This window comes from Rhinatrema bivittatum, chromosome 5 (genome assembly GCF_901001135.1).
Source record: "Rhinatrema bivittatum chromosome 5, aRhiBiv1.1, whole genome shotgun sequence".
In the NCBI taxonomy this organism is placed as follows: domain Eukaryota; kingdom Metazoa; phylum Chordata; class Amphibia; order Gymnophiona; family Rhinatrematidae; genus Rhinatrema; species Rhinatrema bivittatum.
In genome coordinates this window covers 101,136,967-101,161,170 of record NC_042619.1, presented here as the reverse complement: position 1 = coordinate 101,161,170, position 24,204 = coordinate 101,136,967, and the positions used below count along the sequence as shown (strand labels likewise).

Here is a 24,204-nt window from a genome sequence, read left to right as displayed (position 1 = left end):
ATAGTGTCTGTTAGGCAACGGCAATGCCCAACCTATTCTTATCAAAAGAAATAAAAAGTTGGGTGGAATATCTATGGATTCTGTCTGCTCAAGATAGGCTAAGGTTCGCTTGCAGTCCAAACTGTGCAGTGCTTGTTCGCCTTGGTGCGAATGGGGCCTGGGAAAGAAAATTGGCAGGATGATTGACTGTTTCAGATGGAATCAGTCACCACCTTAGACAGGAACTTAGGGTGTGTACACAAGACCACCCTGTCGTGATAAAATTTAGTATAAGGTGGATTATTCACTAAGACATGGAGCTCACTGACCGTGTGTGCTGAAGTGATTGCCACCAGGTACTTCAGGTCACATGTGCGCAGAAGCTCAAAAGGAGCTTTCATCAGCTGAGCTTATACCATGTTGAGGTTCCAAGACACTGAGAGGCCTTAGGGGAGGCTTCAACTGAAGGAGGCTCCGCATGAAACATACAACTATAGGCTGTATAGAGATGGGCGTGCCATCTACACCATGGTGGTATGCACCAGTTGCACTCAGATGAACTCTAATGGAGCTGGTTTTCAAGCCAGCCTCCGATAGTTGTAGAAGGTGGTAATCAAGCAGGTTTTGTGGTGGTGGTGGGGGAGTGGGAGCAGGAGAACAGATCTAGGGCCTTGTGCTCACACCACAATGAAAACCTCCTTCACTTCAGTCTGTAGGACTTTTTAGAAGCCACCAGGACCCGAGACATCTTCTGAAAAATCAAGAAGCTGCAGAATCAACCTCTCAACATCCAGGCTGTGAGCAACAGGGCCTGGAGGTTAGGATGGCCGCAGCCTGCCTTGATCTTGCATGATGAGATCTGGGGAAGTCCCCAGACTGATCGGTTTCTGGATGGACAACTCCTGCAAGAGTAGAAACCAGATCTGTCTTGGCTAGTGAGGGGCTTCCTGTCCTCACAAAGCTTCAAGAGTCTTCGCCACTAAGGGAATTGAAGGATACACATTAGGAAGACCCTTACTTCAATGAAGGGCAAGGGCATCCAGGCTGATTTGCTGTCTGATCTGTACAGGGAGCAGAAACCGAGGCAACTTGCTGTTGCAGGGGGACGTGAACTGATCTGTGACTGGGCTCCCCCAGAGGCGGAATATCTGTTTCACTAACCCCTGTCCAGTAGACCACTCGTAGGGTTTGAAGGCTTGACTTAGCTTGTCCGCTTCCATGTTCTCCATCTCGGCCAGGTATGTGGCCCTGAGCACAATCTTGTGTGATAAGGCCCACAACCAAATCTGGACCGCTTCTTGACGCAGGAGGTACGATCCCGTGCATTTCTGCTTGTTGACATACCACATGGCTACTTAGTTGTCAGTCTGGATCTGGACAGTTTTGTTGGACAGCCGATCTCTGAAAGCCCATAGCGCGTACTTGATTGCCCAAAGCTCCAGGAAGCTTATTTGAGAAGAACGTTCCTGAGCGGACCAAATACCCTGGGTACCAAGCCCACCGATATGAGCTCCCCACCCCAGGGTAGATGCATCCATGGTTAGGACAATTTGAGTGGGGAGACTACGAAACAAAATCCCCTGTTCCATATTGGAAAGTACCCACCACCAGGACGACGAATCCCGGAGAGGTGGAGTGACTCAAATGCAATCCTGGAGGCTCTGAGTGGCTTGGTGCCACTGTGACCTCTGGGTCCACTGGGCACTGTGCATGTGTAAAAGTGCCAAGGGAGTAACATGGATGGTTGCAGACATATGGCCCAACAACCTCAACATATGCCAGGCCGATACCTGCTGGCTCTGTTGAATCTCTACCGTAGTAGTCACCGAGGCGTCTGCTCTCTGGCAGGGCAGAAAGGCCTTGGCTTGATGATCCATGTCTAGCAGGGCTCCTATGAAGTCCAATTGAGGTGATGGGCTGAGATGTGTCTTGGGTAGTTGAATACAAATCCTAGTGACTCCAACACCCAAATGGTCAAGCGCATGGACTTGATGGCCCCTGCTTGAGACATGCTATTGACCAGCCAATTGTCCAGATATGGGAAGACATGCACTCTGACTCTGCGGAGGTGTGCTGCTACTACGGCCAAGCATTTTGTGAAGACCCATGGGATGGATGCAAGCCTGAAAGGCAACATTTGGTACTGGAAGTGTGGTCTTCCCACCACATATTGGAAATACTTCCTGTGACTGGGGAAGATCTCAATGTGTGTGTGCGCATCCTTTAGGTCGAGGGAGCATAGCCAGTCCCCTTTTTGCAAAACGGGGATCAAGGTGCCCAAGGAAACAATCTTGAAATGTTCCTAGGTTTAGCATAGGACGGTCTCCTCCTGTTCTCTTTGGAATCAGGAAGTACCTGGAGTAGAATTCCCAACGTCTTTGCCCTGGTGGTACTGGTTTGACCTCTCTAGCTGATAAGAAGGAGAGCTCCATTTGTAGTACCTCCTGAAGCACTACTGGCCCCCAATGCAAGCACTCATTGGGGGCCCACAGCCTCTTCAGTTAGTGGATCTCCGTGGTCTATTAAAATAGGGTCCAGTAAAAATGGAGAACCCATTTTATTTTATCTTTCAGCCTGGTTCTTGAGAGGTCAAGACTAGTTACAAGAGGATACTCTCACTCTGATATCTACCCTAGTAAAGGCTAGAAAGACTTCAACTTCACTGGCATATGTACTTGTGTGGCTCTGTTTTGAAACATTGTAAAGACACTTCGTTGTCACATTAGTGTGCAGATATTTTAACTTTTCTTCAAAAAGGATTGGAAAAGGGCTTAGCACTACATTCATTAAAAGGGGTAGAGTCAAGGAAGTTTCATTAGCAGCTCATCCTAATGTGGCTAGATTTTTAAAAGGAGTAAAGTGGCTCCACCTACCTTATAAAGCAACTATTCCTCAATGAAATCTAAATTTAGTATTAAAAACGCTAGTGTCAGTTCCATTTGAACCTCTAAATCAAATTTCAATCAAAGATTTATAAAAACAATTTTCTTAGTATCCATCACTTCAGCAAGACACATCTGAAATTCAGGCATTATCTTGTAGAGACCCATTTTTAAAAATTGAGAGATTGTAAAGATTATGCAAGTACGTTCATTTATGCCAAAGATAATCTCGTTCTATTGTTTAAATCAGTCAGTAGTACTACTTGCCTTTTTGAAAAGGAGAATGTGAAGGAAAAATGGATCACTGAAAAATATAGATGTGCGATGAATTCTCTTAAAGTATTTAGAAGTCATAAAACCAATTTTAACTACAGCTAAGTTATTTGGAGGTTCACTTTAAAGGGAAGACTACAAGATGGATAACAGAGACAATTATATCAGCGTATGTGTTCAAAGGCAAGCAAGCCCCCAAAATAATCAGAGCTCATTCAACAAGTGCACAATATGCCTCGAGCAGAAGCAGCCCCTGTAAATCCTATAGAGATTTGTAAAGCAGCAGTTTGATCTACTTTACATTCTTTTATTAAACCATTATAAATGGATGTTCTAGCAAAATAAGGTACAGCATTTGGAGCAAGCATTCTTAAAGCTTGTTTAGCATCCTCCACCCAGAATAGTTGGGCTTTGGTACCTCCCAGTCGTTCTAGACTGATATAGCAGAAAGATAATGAAAAATTATATCTTACCTGATAATTTTCTTTCCTTTAGTTCTACTACACTAGTCCAGAAACCCACCCAGGAAACTAAACTTAGAAGTTTTTTTTTATTTATTTTTAAAAAGAATCTTTACTCATTTTAAGGATCTTTACTCATGTTTAAGGATCTTCTGTTTAAAAAAAATCCCCAGACAATTAGTTTTTGAAGTTTATTTTTAGGCTTTGTTAGAGAAATACTGGCTTTACTGGTCATTTACTACATTATGTCATTGAAAAAACCAAAGCTGGCACTCTGCTTCCATCACCTGGATGTACATTAAACCCAGTTCTGGACTGGTGTAGCAAAAGTAAAGGAAAGAAAATTATCAGGTAAGATATGTTTTACATCTGCAAGCTAAAAAATTTTTACGCTGTGAAACAGAAGAAAAACATTTTGTGGTACTTCCCTTTAAAAGAAAAAAAAATCTTTGGAGATAAATAGCTTATTCAGAACCTTACTTTCTAGCACTGCTATTTTTTTAATTTTTAAAAGGTAATAAAACTTTAAACTACTTTTCTGTAGGAAATTGGTTTAATGTTTTTAAAAAGATGCTGGAGAACATAAAGAGTTATAGTAAAGTAGTAGGAGGCGACAAAAACAGACCATTTGTCCCATGCAGTTTGCTCATTAATTTTGTCCAAATTGCTATGGATATATCCCAGCTGTCAGCCAGAGTGACAACCTGCCTGATTTCTCTTTATCCAGGGCAGTCTGTCTTTTTCTGAATTCCACCATCTTGAGAAGAGCATAAATGCCCCCCTCCCCGCACACACCCTTAGTTCTCTCTAGCACCCACCTTTCCTGTGCCTAAACGTAAAGATCTGTTCTCATTTAAATAGCTAGCCTGCTATAGACAGACCCAGCTGCTAGCTATTTCTGCCAATGCATACTGCTAGATAAACCAGGCCAGGCCAGGTCTATGTTTCTGCTAGGACTTTTAACATTTCATATTAATCACTTTGCTATTCATTCTGGCAGCCCCAAAGCTCATTGTTAAGAATTGGGCAAGTATGAAGTTATGAACTGTCTCCACTTTTAGTAACTAAGGATCCTCTGTGATTATTCGATGTCCTTTTAAACTCTGTTACTGTTTTAGATGCTACCATCCACCCCAGGAAGGTGGTCCATACTTATACCATCCTTCCAGTGAAAAAAATTATTTTGACATTGTTTATAATTTGTGATTTATGCTTAGTATTATGTTTTAAATAAAAGAGCAGCATAGTGTACCTTTTTGTTTTTTATTGGTTGAATTTTCAGCTGCGCATAAGCAGTAAAAAATGAAAAACTCAGAATTGATACTGCTTGTAACAAGACAACAAACATATTAACAAATTTTGTATGCTAGTGGTTTTGTGAAACAGGTAGGTTTGCACAACATATTGACCATTTTATGCAGCATAATGCTAAGAATACTGTAAGATCAATCCCCAATTTAATATATAAAGGATTAATTTGGTAACTGTGAATATTTACCCATTCAAACTACACAGTTCTGTTAATGTACAGCTAGGGAATAATGAATTTCCTTACATTTCTTGTTTCAGAAACATGCTTCTTTGCTCTCATTCATTGTGATGGTGACATCTTCCTAGGAAGACAAGAATCCTATAACCATGCCATTTAACCACTGACAAGAATTACACCATTATAATTATTGAAAGTTACAAAGATTTCACTTATTGGTAACTCAGCAGGTGGCAAGGTTCATTGCATGGTATCGGTTTATAACTTTTTTTTCTACTTTTGTATAAAAGATTTGTTTCTAAGAAAATATTTTTTGAATGTCTTCTGCTAGTCAGGAAAAGAAAATTGTAAAATTTTAGTAATACACATTTTAATTATGTCAATTTTAGCTTTTTTTGTATATAAACTTAGTTGTTTAATCCAAAAATTACAAATGGCAAATTTCTTGAAATAAACAATTTAATTTGCAGAAAGGAAACCTCTCATATATTTCTGCCTGCATGCTTTTTATTGAAGAAGGTCTATAGGAGAGATGGATTACTCTTTAGAAGTCAATCAAGTTTGAAAATTCAGAAATACATTGACATGTTGTGTTGTAAACTTTTTTCTAATGCTAATTTAATTTTTTTTGTACTGCGATGAAGCACAGAATGTGATTTCATAAACCATATTTAACTTAGTTTAAATGTTCTTGGAAGTTAATCACAAAATCTGTTCTTTTCACAGTTTAAAGTTGTTATTTAGATGTTGAAACATGGATTATTTGACTCGTATATTCTGTAAACTAAAATTTACTTATGTAGTAATCTTACCACACTAAACCATTTAGTTTTTGTTTGGGTTTTCATGCCTCCTTTTCCTCATTTCCCTATTAATGATTGGTAAACAGCTCATGGCACTTGTAGAAAGAGTTGAGATATCAACATAGACAGGTTTAAGGTAATCAACTAGTGCTTTGGTAGGTTTATTTTTTGTGGGGGAGGGGTTTGTACAGTTCCTAAACATGTAGCTCTCTGTTTTAGTTGTGCTTCTCTATTCTTAATATAAGGCAGCTAACATCTGGTCCCAGAATAAAGACCTGATTAAAATTGGCATCATCTTGCATGATGATAGTTGAATGCACATGGTATTGGAATTTAACAAATTAACCTCTATTTGCTAAGTTCTTGGAAAAACAAATTTGGATATGATCTGATGGATAGCTGATAGGCTAGCACAGAGTTGGCCAACTCCATTCCTTGAGAGCCACAAACAGGCATCTATCTCATGCATATTCATTGTGGATATCCTGAAAACCTGGCCTGTTCGTGGCTCTCGAGGGCTAGTTAGCCACCCCTGGGCTAGGATGTATCCCCTGCAAAGGTAGATTATGTAGTAAATCAAATTAAAAAAGTAAAAATATTCAGCTCAATCTCATTATCTGATTTATTATTTCTAGTGCATAAATCAGGGGTGGGCAAACATTTTGGCTGAGGGCCACCGAAGGTCCAGGGTAGAGGAGGTCACCAAGAAGCTGTGAGTTGCTGAGTGCTTGCATTGACAAAATCACTTCCAACCAGCAGATATTATTTCCATGCAGAAGTGATGTGCTGTAACTTCTGTGGGCCAGGACTTGCTCACTGCTGTGGGCTGTACAGCAGCCTTACACAAGCTGCAGTTTACCCAACTCTAGTATGTATCCTTTTTCTCTGAAGATGTGCACTCTTCTAACAAGTTAGACTTAGGACAACAGTGTTTAAAACTTTACTTCCTCTTTACTCAGACAGGCCAGTCCACACAAGTGGGTTATGCACCTCTACCAGCAGATGGAGATGGAGTAAAGCTGATATCATAGACATATAGCCCTGCCCCAACATCAGCCCTCTAGTATTCTCCATCTCCAGCAGATGGTGGACATGCATTTCCCTACTGGGGGTTACTTGTGGTAAAAAATGAAAAAAGAGAAGATAGAAGATTTTTATACCGTGCTTGAGCTCCTGAGGTGACATCAATGTGTCCGTCCCTCAGTTGAGCGTTTTCAGTCTGGGAGCCTGCCTCGGGCATGGATTCTTGGGGGGGGGGGGGGGGGGGAGAGAAGCGATTGGGTCCAGAGGAGGGCTCGGTGAAGAAGGCTTGTTCTCTCTCCCCTCCATAGCTGGAGACTCATACATGCAGTTCTCAGCCAGAAAAGGATGAGCTCAGGTACTTAGATAAAAAAGAGAAGAAAGTGTAGGGAGGTTTTAGTTTCCCTATTGCTTTCTTTACCAGGTCTCCTTCCCTTGGTGCTGGATGTTCGGCATCCTTCCCTTCTCACTTTTCTGTGAAGTTTAGTGTAGAGCAGAGGCAGTGCAGGCTTGGCGGGTTGAGCAGCCCTTGGCTAGGCCCTGCTCGAAAGGCTTGGTTTCTTCGGCCGCATGGTAGGCCACGGTGGTGTGTTTTCCTGTGCACTGGCAGGTGAGTGTGCCGCGCGGCGGTGCATGGATGTAAACATGCACGTGCACATATACTTGGGGCGCGTAAAGCTAAGGCCTATTATGCATGTTCTTGAACATGGATTTGTGTGCATATGTCCTCTTCCTGATTTTGGGCGTATTGTGTGTGCAGGAACTTGAGCATACTATTTGAATCTTCATGAACGCACACTGAGTGCATTCTATCTGGGCATATCTTGTCTGAGCGCATCCTGTCTGAATACATGTTATTTGAGCGCATATTATTAGCGCAAGATATTGAGGCGCATGTACTCCCAGACATGGTCAATGTGCACAAGTGGCTGTCTGGCATACAGTGCCAGACAGCTATGGCGCCAGGGACATAGAGGTTTAAGTCTAGCTATCTATGTGACTTGCCGTATAAGGGCAATACAGCCATCGCATTATTTAAGCGCTGTTTGGACAAGGTGATTTACCTACTGCAGACCATTCTCTCAGACTGAGGGGAGTTGGATGGAAGGCGATACAACAAATGTAACCCCTCCTATTTTATTTCCGGTGACAGTCATCTACGAGAGATGTGGGTCAGTCGACCAGTTTTAGGTTTGGCCTATGGGCCCCAGTATGGATCCATCCTTTTTTTTTCCTGGTTGTAATTTTTTTTCCAGGGTCTTCAGAGCTTTCTGCAGAGACGCCCAGCAGAGCCGTGGATCCCTTCTAAGTTGGGTTAGCATCCTTGGGGCTTCCACTTTTCAGCCACCGCATGCAAGCATCGCAATGAGGCAGTCCCTGGTAATATTCAGGTGGATGTGGATAAGGATATGTCGGATGACTCCGGGGATTTGGGCTCCTCCCGTCTGGAAGAGGAGGAAATTCCTCCAGATTTGGAGCCACATAGGGCTCTGATCTGATTCTTTCACAGAGATGTGTTGTCAAGTCTGTTGTTTCAGACTCTGAAAATGTTTGGTGTGGCTGGGAGTGACTCTTCGGGTGTGCCAAAGAAGAACCCCATCCCTTTGCAAAGTGTCATGTTTTTTTCCACCTGGATGCAATTCAAGAGTTGATTGACCTTGAATAGAGTGCACCTGAAGTTAACTTCAAAGAGGGGGTGCTTTTAGCAGGATTATACCCCTTGGATCGAAGACGAGGGAACATTTGCGATATCCGAAGGTGTCTTAACTTGGTAGGTGCTGTTACCAAGTGAACCATCGTCCCAGTGTAAGGAGGGGCAGTTCTAAACAATACTCAGGATAGGTAGATTGAGATTATTCTTACGCAGGCCTTTGAGCCTTTGGCAGTGTATTTGCAGATTGTGTCTTGTTGCCCCTGGTAGCTCAGAATGGTGTGTGTGTCTCAAGAGATGCAAGGAATGGGGTCCGATGGCATATAGGTATAAAACTGGTGGCCACATTCTTAGCTGATGCGGGCTTTGACTTTGTGCAGACAGCTGCTAGAGAGGTGGCTTCCATGTTTGCAGACACGGTTTGCAAGTTCAGTCTCTCAAAGTTACCTTTTAGGGTTCTATTTTATTTGCATCCTTACCAAAGAGCCTCTTCTCAAAAGTATTTGCCCCTTTAGAAGATCTCAGTTCTTTTGGCCTAGAAAGCCTTGTAAGGATGCATACTCTGGAATCTAAATTCCTCAATATTCACAATGAAGGTGCAGGGACTCACGGAGGTGGATCCAACGTATGACAGATCATAGGGGAGCACTATGCTCTAGAATTCCTCCAGAATCTTCTGGATGCCTCTATAGTCTTTCCGTGAAACTCTCTGCAAAGAGAGTGGCGGTGGAGACCACCTTCAGGAGCCTGTTGGTCTTATAGGCCACTATTCCCTTATTCTGACATTCCCAAGAAGGAGGTCCTTTGATCCATCTTTGATCTTAAGAAAGTTAATTGTCTTTAGCATTGACTCATTTCCAGATGGAAACTCTTTGTTCTATAATAATGGCAGTACAAACAAGGGAGTTCCTAATGTCTTAGATCTGACAGAGGCATATCTACACATTCACCAGGAACATCAGCATTTCTTGAGCCTTGCCATTCTGGACTGTCATTATCATGTTCAGACTCTGCCCTTTGGGCTGTGATTGGTCCCGGGACTTCCTCCGCCGTCATGGTGGTAGTAGTGGCATCTCTGTGCAAAGAAGGCATCCTGGTAAGAACATAAGAAATTGCCGTGCAGGGTCAGACCAAGGGTCCATCAAGCCCAGCGTGGTACATTCATATCTGGATGACTTACAGCTGTCTCAGATGCTGGAGTATTTTGGAGTGCAATTCAACGTAGAGCTGGGCAGAGTATTTCTGCCGGAAAGTCGCATTCAGAAGTTAATTGCTCAAGTTCAGGCCCTGAAGAGGACTATTAGTCTGACAATGTAGTCTTATCTTTAGGTCCTGGAGTCAGTGGCGGCCACTTTGGACATTGTCCCCTGCGCGAGGGTGCTTCTGTGACCCCTTCAACACATGTTCACAGGAGTGCATGGTGTGATTTCACCAGCCCCTGGCTGTGAGCGTTCAGTTGCACTGATGGCTACAGGCGGATCATTTTAAGAAAGGGATTTCCCTGGAGACACCAGGCTGGTTTTTTCTCATGACAGATGCAAGCCTTCTGAGTTGGGGGGCTCACTGTTAGGAGTTGGAAGCTAGTACAGTTCCACTGGCATGTTGGTGGTTTGCTAAGCAGCTGGAAGCTCTTGGGGTGACAACAGTGGCCTGCATCAGTCAAGGTGGAACCAGAAGCCTTTCAACTTATGGTAGTGCACTGGGATCGTCCGTTTGGGTTTTGTGGGCATCCTCCGACAATGCAGATGTACCATGGTTCTTCAGTCGTAGTAAAGATCCAAGAGCACAGAATATTGATGCTGTTAAGATGTGGCCACGGGACAGGATTGTATATGCCTTCCTGCCATGGCCACTGATAGGCAGGATCATTCAGAAGATTGCTAGCCAGACCGAAACCGTACTTCTGGTGGCTCCAGATTGACTCTGGAGGCCGTGATAGGCTGTTGTGCAGAGGTTGCTGATGGGCAGTCCTCTCAGGCTGCCACTCAGGATGGATCAGTTGCATCCGGGACCCATTCCACATGATGATCCAGGTTGATTTTTGTCTTATTCTTTGACCCTCAAAAGCGCTCAGTTGTTACTGCAGAAGAATATCCATGTTTGATTTCCACTTTGCTCCACGCCAGAAAGTTTTCTATGTCTCTGGCTTTTGTTACAATCTGAGAGTTGAGAGGTCTGGTGTGAGGAGTAAGGTTCTCAGCCTCTCGAAGGGAAATTCCTTCAATTTTGGAACTTCTGCCAGAAGATTTGCTGAAAGGCTTGGCCCTTACTACCCTGAAGGTTCAAGTATCAACTCTCGCTTGTTATATGAGGTGAGACAATGGTGGGCTATTGTCTTCTCATCCAGATATGTCCTGTTCTTGAAGGGAGTTAAAACATCTTCAGCCTCCCTTGTGGCTAATGGTACCTCGGCAGGACCTTAATCTGGTCTTGATTTTTTTTTTTATGGTTCCCACCTTTCATCCACTATGTGGTCTTTCCTTGTGGATACTTACCTTGAAGGCAGATTTTTCTCGTGGCAATCTGTTCAGTGCACCAGATTTCCGAGCTGCAAGATCTTGCCATGGACCGTTTTAGTGTGTACCTTCCTTTATTTTTTGCTATAGTAGTTTCGGACATTTCAATTGGATCACTCCTTTTCCGTGTCCATGCTAGACAGGGATAATGCTGTGCGTGGGTATCGTCTTTTGCGGGCCTTGGATTTCAAGCAGCATCTGATGAGGTACTTGATTTCTAAATCTTTCAGGATGTAGGATCAGCTGTTTGTGCTCCATGGTGGAGGTAAACAAGGGGAAACTGTCAATGCGACAACTATGGCCCATTGGAAAAAAGAATGACATCACGAACCACCTGTGTGGATGCGAGGATTCCTTTCTTTAAGCAAGTTAGAGCACATTCCACTAGAGCTCAGGCGGTATTGTGGGCATTGCCTTGGTTATTTTGTCTAGCCAAGTTGTCCCAAGCAGCAATGTGGCCTTCCTTCCATGTCTTCCCAAACTTTACCACTTGGACATTCGGGCTCCGAAGGGCACAGTCTTAGCATGTGCAGTGTTAATTGAACCGTGAGCAGCCTCCTGCCCTGTTCAGAGTAGCTTTGATACATCCCACTTGTGTGAATTGACCTGCCTGAGTTCAGAGGAAAAAGAAATTACTACTTACCTGATAATTTCCTTTCCTGTAAGGAAGATAGGCCAATCCATAACCCACCCTTGGCTGCCTACTTGCTTTCAGTTTGTCCTTTGTTTGCGGACAATGCAGACTGTTCTGTTAATTCATTGAAGGATTGGTAAGTGACATAACCAGCCCCTGAGATTAGTGCATGTTAATTCTTTTGGCTGAGCTCTGTGTTCCCAATTGGGTGGAAGCATGAGTGCTTGACTGTTAATAATCGTGTTCACGTATAATCAGTTTGTTCACCGTTTGGCTTTTCCAGAGAATACTGGTGGGCTGATGTCAGGGCTGGGCTATATGTCCATGACATCAGCTTTACTCTGTCTCCATCCTTTGGTAGAGGTGCATAGCTCACTTGTATGGCCTTGCCTGACTTCCTTAGAAGAAAGGAAATTATCTGTTGCGTCAGAGGTGGACCCTTGGGCCGAGGTGGGGTTGACGCAACCCGTAGGTGAGAACTTACGGGCACCCACCGTCGGCAGGTGGAGCTTCACCTATACCAGCCCTCTTTCCTCGCGGGTTGAGCCTTTGGGTGCCAGGGCCGGCAGGACTTAGGTGGGCCTCGAGGTTAGTTTGTAAGAGTAGTTGGTTCAGCCCAGAGACCGCAGTCGATAGATGGTGTAGTCCTACCCTGAACTGGGTACGGTACTGGAACTCGGGCGCCACTGGAACGGAGAGTAACTGGAGGCGCTTGAGCAAAGATAGGCCGGAGCCTGGTAAGTCCACGTCCAGGGAATAGGTTAGGAGAGACATCAAGGACAGGCTTGGAACTGAGCCGGCGGCAAGCAGAGGTCGTGGCAAGCAGTGAAGAATTCTGAATATGGAGAAGTCTGTAGCATAGTCAACCAAGGCGATGGTCTGATTACAGAGAAGTCTGGTGTAGTCAAGGCGATGGTCTGATTACGGAGAAGTCTAGTGTAGTCGGGCGAAGCAGAGGTGTGGGTCTGGAGGTAGGCCGTAGCGGAGGTTTGGGTCTGGAGACAGGCCGTAGCGTAGTCAGGCGTAGCGGAGGTCCGGGTCTGGAGACAGGCCGTAGCGTAGTCAGGCGTAGCGGAGGTCCGGGTCTGGAGACAGGCCGTAGCGTAGTTAGGCATAGTAGGCTATAGCGAAGTCCAACAAAGAAAAGTCAGACTAAAACATAGACAGGGCAGGAACGATGAAGACAGGAACCGGGAACACGAAGGTCAGGAACAAGTAATAGAGAGAATTCGCTATCAGCAACGAGTACGAGGAGTTCTGTTGCAAAGGCAACGCTATGGAGCGAGGACTGAGCTTAAATACACTAGAGAGTCTGACGTCAATATCCGGGGCTGCAGCCAGGTTCCCGCCGCAGGCCCTTTAAAAGGATTAGCGATGCGTGCATGCGCCTAGGGAGGGGCATGGCGCGGGTGGCGGCGTCTCTCCGCGGACCATGCTGAGAGGCCCGATGGACAATGGCATCTTGACTGGTAGCACTGGGGACCAAGGCAGAGCCGGAGGCACCGGGGACAGCCCAAGGTCAGAGCCGGTGGCCCACCGCCGCCAGCGAGGAGGAACCAGGAGCTGGAGACCGTGCAAGAAGGGGGGGAGGGGGGCGCGCCGCTGGTCTGCCGCAGACGGCACGCGTAACATTATCAGGTAAGTAGAAATTTCTCTATCCCATCAGTAAGTGCCTTGAGAAAGCTTTATGTCTTAATTTTGATAGGATAATGATAGCAAACAGCAAAATAACTAAATAAAATAATTGTTTTAATAATGCCCTTTGTCCAACCATAATCTTGTTGCCTTTACAATTATAGGTTTGAATGTTAGAAACATACAAACATCCAGCTGGGGAAAACAGGCTTGCAGACTCTCTATAACAGCTTTTGAATGAGAGTATGAAGAAGCAGAATCTATTAAGTTACTCAACTGTAGACTGAGAAATTGATGCAAAGAGAAGTAAAATGAATTACTCCCTGTTACATAAATCCAGATGTAGAATTTATAAAATCTACTCAGTAGATTCATACTGTAAACACCTTAGATCTTTGGTAAATACAAGTATTTAATATTTTATTTCATTTAATGATACAAATTGTTTGCAGTTTCCTGCTGTGAATATTGTACTTTTTCTATAGTGTCATTAAATTGTTACATGATTGAATCATATGAATATAATGTAGTAGTTGACTATGAGAACGGATAGCTATACAGAGAAGGGTATTTCAAATAATTCAAAAGCAGACTTTTTAAGATGACAGGAAAAATTCACACTGGCTACATTTTTAACACTCAACTTGCAATCTTTTCATGTAAATATGTATACAAATAAAGTTTTAGCTTTCATTTCATACTAAATTGGCTTAATGGAAGTCACATATAGGTCATACAACTGTATTTTGTGCAATGGAAGAACATCTGGAAAAGTTTCTAAAAAGCTTTTATATGTGTGAGAGAATGAACCTGCATGTCACCAGATCCAGCTGCTACTCTATTTTCTTTTTATTAATTGTCTTTGAAAGAGCATCTTTTTTACCCTCTGCCCTTGGGCTTTTTTTTGGACCTTTTTGCACCATTTTTTATTGCTGTTTAATCAGGGTGTGGGTTTTTTTGTTTGTTTTTACATTTGCGTACTTAGTAAGGCTTTCTTTTATGTCTTGCTGTTTCCTGTGTGGCGGAGCAGATTCATATTTAACCTACTGAGCTAGTCCTGCAACCATTAGATTTTTTTTCTCTGAAGCTTTCTGAAGGAAATATCTTTTAATTAGATGACACTTGTTTTTTTTGATCAGAGATGTCCATGTAGCAGTTAAGTGACTTCAGCAGACATAGCAAAATGCTCCAACAATATATTAATTACTGATGGCTTGCAGTGCTATAGATGCATAGATAATCTCAGCGGATGTATCATCTGCTCAAAGATATTGCCTCGAGCAGTTCAGGCCCAGTAGGAGAGACTTCAAACCTGATTGGCTAAAAATAATTCCACCTTAAAGCCTGCCCCAAAGCCCAGGAAAAAGATGTGTGAAGTCAGTTCAGGTCTTGCCGATGGTCAGGCAGCAAAGCAGTTCAGATCAAAGCAGTCCTTAGAAAAAATGTTTAAGGGAGCCCAATATCTTAACAATCGTTTCATAGAACCTGCTTCACATGAATGCTCATATGAAGGATGCTGTTGTGTAATGGAACATGGATTTAAACAATTAATGAAAGTTCCTGTTTGAAAGTTACCTGAGCTGGAATATTGGGGGGGGTTTTTTTGTTTTTTTTTCACTGAACTCTAGGTATTAGTGACTTATCTACCTTACTTTTAATTTCATCATATCAGGATTACGCTTCACAACTATCCTAAGTTCCTGCCTAAGTTAATGGTGGATTTTTTTTCTTACCTAGCAGTTTCCTCCTACTTCTCTACATTTCCAGTTTAGTCAGAACTAGTTTGGAATCTGGTTTCCTAAGCCTTCATTCACAACTACCCAGGGATTATTTTATATCCTCTTCCAATTTGTTTAGTCCAGTCATTGCAGTGATCATCCTGGGCCAGGGTCATGTAGCAGAGTGCCTTCTGGAATCCTACAATCATGAGCCCTGAATCTGGCCATAGGTGTCACCCTTAAGCAGTGACCATGGTTCCCTCTGTCTTTCCCGCTCCCTGATGGGGAGGGAGAGCTGTGAATGCTGCCTCCATAGTATGTCTTATGCTCTGCTAACCTGGGGAGTAGAAACTGAACCGGGGGAACTTTCATATGACCGTGCACAACACTTATGAACTGAGCCACCGGGCTGGCTTTATGGTTTTCTGTTTTAACTGGTCACTCACCCTTCCAAATCTTTTCCTACACCCATACCCTTTTTAAAGATAATCTGAACTTGATTCATTCAATTGCAGGAGAGCGGTCACATTCCTGTACGTATCTGGATCAGTCCAGACAGTGGGTTGAGCCTCCTTTCCAGCAGGTGGAGACAAACTAAAACTTGAAGGATGCCCTATATCAGGACAGAGCCTATCCTCTACCCCTTCAGTATTCGTCTGTCTCCAGCAGGTGCAGCATCTCCCCTTCGGTTCTCTGCTGTAGGCTAGTCAGCCTCTTCTTCTTTCTTTTTCGGCTCAAGCAAGTAGTTCTTTTGATTCCCGCTTGTTTTAGAAACAAAGGAAAAAATCTATGAAGGAAATTTTGCCTTCTTTTAGTGCTTTTACTGTTTTTGTGTGGGAGACGTCCATCACCCGGCTCAGGGGGGCTTTGCCCCTTTTGCAGGAGGGGGTTCCCTGGATAGTCCTGAGTCCGTGGACGCTTCCAGGTGTGGGGATCGACGCTCTCCGGGCCTCGTTCCCCCTCTGGCTGCCGAGAGGGTTTTTAACCCGCTGCTGTGCTCAGTAAAAAAAAAAAAAAAAAAAGTTTAAAAGTTTCAAACTTTCAATAAGTTGCAGGTACTCACCTACCTCTAACTTATTTGCAGCTGTTGACCAGCTTTTTAATTTTTTTCTGGTCAGAGTAGGGCTAGAACCAGCAGCCAGAGAAGCAGAAGGCAGCAGGTTTCCCGCCTGCTCTCTCCTGCTGTGCAGGCCGTCAATCAAGCTTTTTTTTCAGCTTTTTTTCTTCAGCCGCGGCTTAGCTATGTCCTGGCTGGCAGCCTGCCTTTCTTGTGGCCTGCCCTCTTCGCGTTTTTTGCGTCAGGGCCTCTGCACTGCTTGCCTGCCAGGTGGGGAAGGTCCCTCCTCGGCAGGACAAGCAAATTTAGCCCGGGGCTCCACTCCTCCCGGCATGGCTAGGCCTTTCCCGGGTCGGCAGAGCCCGGGAACAGCCGCCATCTCCAATTTTTCATCGGGGCCGATTTCAGTGCTCCCTGGGGCTGGGGGGCCAGATTTTTTTGATTTAACCCCCAATTTGGCCCCCACAGGTGCCCAGGAGGGGGGTCCTGACCTTCCCTCGCCCCCCCTCCCCCCCGCCAAATCCAGGGTCCCTTTTTCAGCGGATTTCGTCCTCTTCATGCACAAATCTTATCTAGCTAGCCTGCATGAGCTGGACGAATGCCCCCCCCCCCCACCAAAAATTCCTCGCTCAGCGCCGTTGACCACTGGACCAGCCGCAGAGCCCCAGGGACCAGTTCAGGTGCAGGTGGTCCCGGCGGTGGGGCCCCCCCCCCCCCCCCGTGTCTCCCATGTCCTCAGACCCCGCTGCTTCCTCGGATTTGGGGGATGACCCTAGAACTCTCCGTCTTTTTCGTAAGGAGGAATTAGAGTCCCTCCTCCCTTTTGTTTTGCAGGAGCTGGGTCTGGAGAGTCCCTCCGTGGAGCAGGAGTGAAAAAGGGGGGGAGAGAGATGGAGGAGGTGAAAGGAGGAAAGCCAGCAGCTGAGAAAGGTAGAGGAACGTAGCAGAGTTTACATGAGAGGTAGATTAACGGGGTTAAACATAGTCGCTTAATTACAGTAGTTAATGAGGATATATAGATTATATAGAGGATATATATGGAAGCTTAATTACAACAGTTATGGCAGGTTATACAGATAACTTATTTAACATTTAAACAAGTAAACATGAGATATTAGCTTATTTACAGCTTATTTACAGCAGTTATGGTAGGAGATAACAGGTAGCTTAATTTAATAGGTTGTAAGTTTTAACAGTGAAATACAGGGTTACGGTAGTTAGGTAGCGATAGAGGTGTAGGGTGGGTGGGGGGGGTGTAGGGAGGGTGTGGGGGGGGGGGTGAGGAAGGGGGGGGTAAAAGATGGGTTGCAGGGGGGCGAGACTAGGGAGGTTTCAGGGGGGTTGACTCCGAGGGGTTGGTTTCGGGGTATGCCTGTCTGAAGAGCCAGGTCTTAATGCCTTTCTTGAAATTGGGTAGTGAGGGTTCAAGGCGGAGGTATGTGGGGAGGGAGTTCCAGAGGGCGGGGCCTGCGATGGTGAAGGCCCTTTCTCTGGTGGTGGATAGGCGGGCTGTTTTGAGGGGGGGGGGGTGTGGAGGGTGCCTGTGGAGGTGGATCTTGTCTGGCGGGTCGAGAGGTGGAAGTGGGGCATTTCCTTAAGCCAGGGGGAGTTGTTATTGTAGAGAGTGTTGTGAAGAATAGTTAGAGTTTTATATTGGGAGCGGAACTGGATGGGCAGCCAGTGTAGGTCTATTAGGATGGGTGTGATATGCTCTCTTTTATGTGTGTTCGTAAGGATTCGTGCCATGGCGTTTTGGAGGGTTTGGAGTGGTTTAATGGTGGAGTATGGAAGGCCTAGCAGCAGGGCGTTGCAGTAGTCCACTTTGGAGAAAATGGTGGACTGTAGGACTAATCTAAAATCTTGAGTGTGGAGTAAAGGCTTGAGTTTTTTGAGGATCTGGAGTTTGTAGAAACCAGCTTTAAGAAGGGACTTGATGTGTGGTTTGAAGTTCAGGTGGGGTGCGGTGGTGTGGTGGAGTCGTCGTGTTCAGGTTGCTTGGATATGAAGAGTAGTTCGGTTTTGGTTGCATTGAGAGCAAGGTGAAGGTCGGTTAGTAGAGAGTTGATGGTGACTAGGCAAGATTCCCAGAAAAGGATGGTTTCATTGAGAGTTTTTTGAATGGGTATGAGTATTTGTACATCATCGGCATATAAGAAAAAGTCCAGGCCTAGGTTTGAGAGTAAGTTGCAGAGGGGGAGGAGGTATATATTGAAGAGGGTGGAGGATAGGGAAGATCCTTGGGGGACGCCTTGTCTGAGGGGGACGTGACAGGATTCAAAGTTATCGAGTTTTATAAGGTATTCTCTGTTTGTAAGGTAAGAGGTGAACCAGTCTAGTGCTGTGTCGGCGACTCCTATCTCTGTCAAGCGAGTGCTAAGGATTTGATGATTGACAGTGTCGAAAGCTGCCGATATATCTAGTAGGGCCAGGAGAAAGGATTTTCCTTGGTCTAGTCCAATGAGTATGGCATCAGTGATGGCTAAGAGGAGATTCTCGGTGTTTCGGCCTTTCCGAAATCCGAATTGTGAAGGGTGCAGGAGGTTGTGGTCCTCGAGGTAGTCGGTGAGTTGGATATTGACTACTTTCTCGAGGACTTTCGCAAGAAAGGGTAGGTTGGAGATGGGCCGGTAACTTGCAGGGTCAGAGGGGTCAAGGGAGGGTTTTTTTAGTAGGGGTTTCACAACGGCAAGTTTGAGGGGATCTGGGACTTTGCCGAAGGAGAGGGAGCAGTTAATGATGTTAGCTAGGGGTTTGGTGATGGTGGTGGGTATGGAGAGGAGGGTTTTGGAGGGGATTGCGTCAGAGAAGTGTGTGGCCGGTTTCATTTTTTTAAGGATGGTCTCAATTTCTAGCGTAGAGGTGGGGTCGAAGGTTCTGATGCAGGGGCTATTGTGCTTTGGGGAGGGGGATGTGGTCGTGGGGTTGTGGAGGAAGCGAAGGAGGATACTGGAAATTTTGTGCTGGAAGTATTTAGCAAGGTCTTCGCATCTTTCCTTGGAGTTTTCTTCTGTGGTGGCAGGGTGGGGGGTCTTAGTGAGGTTATTGACGTAGGAAAAGAGGGCGTTGGCGTTGAATTGTAGGTCATGGATTTTTGCTGCATGGAAGTCCCTTTTGGACCCACTGGAGGCCCGCTCATGATGTGAGCGGGCCTCCAGGGGGTCCAACAGTTACTCTGCGCCTGGGAGCTTCCGCCAGGTGAGGCAGAACAAGCCGACCGTCTGGAGGCAGTCACCGCTTACGTATCGGACGCCCTCTACGATCTGGTCCGTGTCCAGGCGAAGGCGATGGTTTCGGCAGTGGCGGCCCGGAGGCTCCTTTGGCTACGCCACTGGTCGGCTGATCAGTCCTCGAAGACCCGGCTGGGCACGCTGCCCTTCAAAGGTAAGATGCTCTTTGGCGAGGATCTCGAGAAGCTTATGGACTCCTTGGCTGACAACAAGGTCCATAAGCTCCCAGAGGACCGCCCTAAGTCTTCCCGATCCTTCGCGGCCCTCGCTCTCGCTTCAGGGGCCAGTGTCGCTTCGCTTCTCGGGGGTGGGGCAGTTCTGCGAGGGCATCTTCTCATGCGCAGTCCTGGTCGCAGTCCTTTCGTGGCAGACGGCCCTTTTGTGAGGGCCAGCCCTTGCGTGCCACCGCTAAACCTGCCATGCAATGAAGTTCAGCCGACCCATTCCTCGGTTCCTTACCTCGGCGGACACCTCTCCCTGTTTTTCGAGGAATGGGTCAAGATCACGTCGGATCAGTGGGTCCTCGACATTATCAGAGACGGGTATGCATTCGACCTCGTCAGGGAACTTCCAGATCTTTCTTTTCTCGCCTTGTGGCCGGGCCAAGACGGACGCGGTGGTCCAGACTCTCTCCAAGCTTCTGGATCTGGGAGCGGTGGTCCCAGTCCCGGAAAGGGAAATTGGCCCCGGCCAGTATTCTATTTACTTCACCATGCCCAAAAAGGACGGGTCCTTCCATCCAATATTGGACCTCAAGAGGGTCAATCGGGCTCTCAAGATCCCCCACGTCCGCATGGAAACCTTGCGGGTGGTCATTGCGGCGGTCCGCCCCGGAGAGTTCCTTGCTTCCTTCGATCTCGCAGAAGCTTATTTTCATATTCCCATTCATCGCGACTATCAGAAGTATCTCAGATTTCACATTCTCAACCAGGACTTCCGGTTTCAAGCTCTCCCCTTCAGCCTCGTGACCGCTCCTCGCACCTTCACGAAGGTCATGGTAGTAGTAGCGGCGGCTTTGCGCCGGGAGGGGATTCTCGTCCATCCCTATCTAGACTATTGGCTCATCAGGGCCAAGTCGGAGACCTCTTGCCGGCGGGCGGTGGATCGCGTCTTGGAGCTCCTTGCCTCTCTCGGGTGGATAGTGAACTTTTCCAAGAGCAAGCTTCAGCCCTCCCAGGAGTTGGAATTTTTGGGAGCCCACTTTGACACCCAAGTAGGCAAGGTTTTCTTACCTCGGGCGCGAGCCCTCAAGCTGATCGATCAGGTCCAGACTTTGATTGCCCTACCTTCCCCGACAGCCTGGGATTATCTCCAAGTCCTGGGATCCATGGCTTCTACCATCGACCTTGTCCCCTGGGCTTTTGCTCATATGCGTCTGTTACAGAAAGCTTTGCTGTCCCGTTGGCAGCCAGTGTCGGAGCAGTTCCACGTAGTCCTTCCGTTCTTGGATTCTACTGCTGACGAATTACAGTGGTGGCTGTCTCTTCCTCATCTTCTGCAAGGGATGCCTCTTCAAGCTCCAGAGTGGACGATAGTGACCACGGACCCCAGCCTGTTGGGCTGGGGTGCGGTCTGTCTTTCTCAGTCCACCCAGGGAACATGGTCGCAGACTCGGTCGCGCTGGCACATCAATCGACTGGAAACCTTGGCGGTCCGCCTGGCTCTTCAGGAGTTCCTTCCCCTGATCCGCGGCAAGACGGTACGAGTCCTGTCCGACAACTCCACCACAGTCGCCTACATCAATCACCAAGGGGGTACTCACAGTCTCCTGGTAGCCTTAGAAGCCAGCCGTCTCCTCGCTTGGGCGGAGCGTCACCTACAGTGCCTTGCGGCTTCTCACATCGCCGGAAAAGACAATGTTCAAGCAGACTTCCTCAGCCAGCAGTCGCTCGATCCGAGAGAGTGGGAGCTCTCGGACGCGGCCATGGCTCTGATAGTGGACAGGTGGGGTTCTCCTCACCTCGACCTCATGGCGACTCTGTGCAATGCCAAGGCCAATCGGTTCTTCAGCCGCTGGAGGGAGCACGGCGCAGAGGGTGTGGATGCTCTGGCTCTACCTTGGCCAGTGGACGTCCTTCTGTACATGTTTCCCCCGTGGCCATTGGTGGGGAAAGTTCTCAGGAGAATCGAGCTCCACCGGGGTCCGGTGATTCTCGTCGCTCCCGAGTGGCCGCGAAGGCCGTGGTTCGCGGATCTCATCAATCTAGCAGTGGACGGGCCCCTGCGCCTCAGTCATCTTCCTCGTCTCCTCAGGCAGGGGCCTGTATATTTCGACTAGGCCTATCGCTTCTGTCTTGCGGCCTGGCTTTTGAACGGCGTCGCCTGAGGTGCAAAAGTTATAGGGAGGAGGTCATCTCCACCCTGCTGCGAGCCCGGAAGTAGTCGACTTCTCTGGCCTATGTGCACATCTGGAAAGTTTTTGAGTCCGCGTGTACGGAGACGGGTGTCCCTGCGCACTCCGCCTCGATTCCTTTGATTCTTTCTTTTCTTCAGAAGGGTCTCTCTAAGGGCCTCTCCTTCAGTTCTCTACGTGTTCAAGTCTCTGCACTCGGCTCTCTCCTGGGTCGGGTGGACGGTCATGCCTTAGCAGCTCACCCTGACGTGATTCGTTTCCTGAGGGGCGTTAGACACCTCCGTCCCCCCCTCTCGGGCCACGTGTCCGTCGTGGAGTCTCAACCTAGTCCTTCGTGCTCTCTGTGCGGCTCCCTTCGAGCCTCTTCGCCACGCTACGCTCAAGGATCTTACTCTAAAGACTGTCTTTCTGGTCTCTATTTCCTCTGCTCGCTGTATTTCCGAGCTTCAGGCGCTGTCCTGTCGGGAGCCCTTTTTGCGTTTCTCGGATTCCGGGGTTTCTCTCAGGACAGTTCCTTCCTTCTTGCCTAAGGTTGTCTCCGCTTTTCATGTCAACCAGTCGTTTGAACTCCCAGCGTTCTCTCCAGAGGAGATTGCGGGTACGGCGGGTGGCGACCTTCGTTGGCTAGATGTAAAACGAGTCTTGCTTCGCTATCTCCAGGTCACCAATGACTTCCGGGTATCGGACCATCTCTTTGTCCTTTGGAGTGGTCCCAACCGCGGTAAACAGGCTTCTAAGACCACGATTGCGCGGTGCTTGAAGGAAGCCATTTCCTCGGCGTATCTTTGTCAAGGTCGTCCACTTCCTGAGGGTCTGAAGGCCCATTCTCTGCGTTCTCAGGCTACTTCTTGGGCGGAGAGTCAATCTGTCTCCCCGCAGGAGATTTGCAGGGCCGCCACTTGGACGTCTCTGCACACTTTTGCTCGGCACTACCGTCTGGATGTACACGCTCCGGTGTTCGGTTCCTTTGGGCGGCAAGTGCTTCGAGCGGGACTGTCTCGGTCCCACCCAGTTTAGGGAAGCTTTGGTACATCCCACTGTCTGGACTGATCCAGGTACGTACAGGAAAGGAAAATTAGTTCTTACCTGTTAATTTTCGTTCCTGTAGTACCACGGATCAGTCCAGACGCCCTTCCCTGTCTGTCTTCTGTCCTCTCGAAGCTTGTTTTCTTGCAGGTCTGCAGATTTTCATATATTTCTTTGTGCAAGATTACTGAGCAATTACACCGGAAGCCTTGGTCGTTTTCTTATACCAAGTTGATGCAAGAGCGTATAGGTGTACCATGTTTTTCTACATCATTCTATATTTGCTCCGTTGAGCTTTACAGTTACTTGCTTGAATCCTATTCTTGGGTTTGTTGTTTTATGCTTTGACATACATTATACTGAAGGGGTAGAGGATAGGCTCTGTCCTGATATAGGGCATCCTTCAAGTTTTAGTCTGTCTCCACCTGCTGGAAAGGAGGCTCAACCCACTGTCTGGACTGATCCGTGGTACTACAGGAACGAAAATTAACAGGTAAGAACTAGTTTTCCTTTCTTTCTGGAGCAAACTAAAAACTTTAGAAAGTTCACCTGCATTTATTTCTTTTGACACCAACAGACCAAGAATACGATCTGATTGTATTTCTCATTGCTCTCCTGGGCAAGTTTGATCTTAGAAGGTCCATGCTTTTTGGGCAATGCTGACTTTTGGACAGAGAAATACCTCCAGTACCTGAATGTATCTCGCCATGAGCTAACAATAAAAAGGCATGGGCTAAAGAAACAACAAAAAAAAAAACCCCCGTAGAATTCAGTCTACATTAAGCATTGTGTTGATGCTTTCATCAGGATTTGAGATTTTTCATATAAATGTAACAAACTGACCTTTAAACATTAAACATAACACCTATTATATTAGGGCTTATTTCTTTTAGTTGTCTGGGGTTGCAATTCTATTCTAATTTCCATGTTAGCAATTAAAAAAAAAAACTTCTGCCTGAAGGTGGCGTTCGTTTTTTTTTCCCCTATTTAATTGAAGATAATCTCTGGCTAGTGCTATTTTGTGACTCCTGTTTTACTTTCCTTGTTACAAAGGAAAGAGAAATTGCCTATAGTTTACTTGTAACTGCATTTTAGTGGAATCGCACAACCCATCTACTTCTATTTTGAAGTTGTTTCCCCCCTTTTTTTCTTATTGATGTGCCCAAAGCTGAGGGAAAACCCCAGATATTTAAAATTTGGTACCTGATACCTACTGCAAGGACCAGGTAAAGAAGATGCTGCTGATGTCTGGCTCAACAAATCACTGCTGCTGCCCAGAAACCCTGGGACAAGAATCTTCAACTGCTGTTAGCAGGACTCAGCCTAACACATCACAGCCAGAGCTGACTCTGTATTAGCCTACTGGGAGGAGTGCTAGAATGGAGGAAGGGAAAGAAGCAAGGAAGGGAAGGAGAAAGCAAAGAGTAAAAAAAAGACAAATAGCAAAATAAATTCCAAATTAGGAAAATGAAAATTAAAA

At 46.3% G+C, this 24,204-nt stretch overlaps 1 protein-coding gene across 8 annotated transcripts in view; it reads left to right on the top strand.

Moving 5' to 3' along the window:
• The window catches only part of LOC115092117 (NEDD4-binding protein 2-like 2), a 314,632-nt gene that overhangs the window by 181,439 nt on the left and 108,989 nt on the right, over positions 1–24,204 (top strand). For 2 of the 8 annotated variants that reach the window (XR_003856907.1, XM_029602664.1), the window contains exon 7: positions 5,165–5,925. The exons of the other annotated variants lie outside the window; for them this stretch is intronic. Coding sequence is in view for 1 of the 2 variants with exons in the window: in XM_029602664.1 (XP_029458524.1) it covers positions 5,165–5,195 (31 nt within the window). In the remaining variant the exon portion in view is untranslated. Of the gene's footprint in view, positions 1–5,164; positions 5,926–24,204 lie in introns of those variants that run through there. 8 annotated transcript variants of the gene reach the window in all.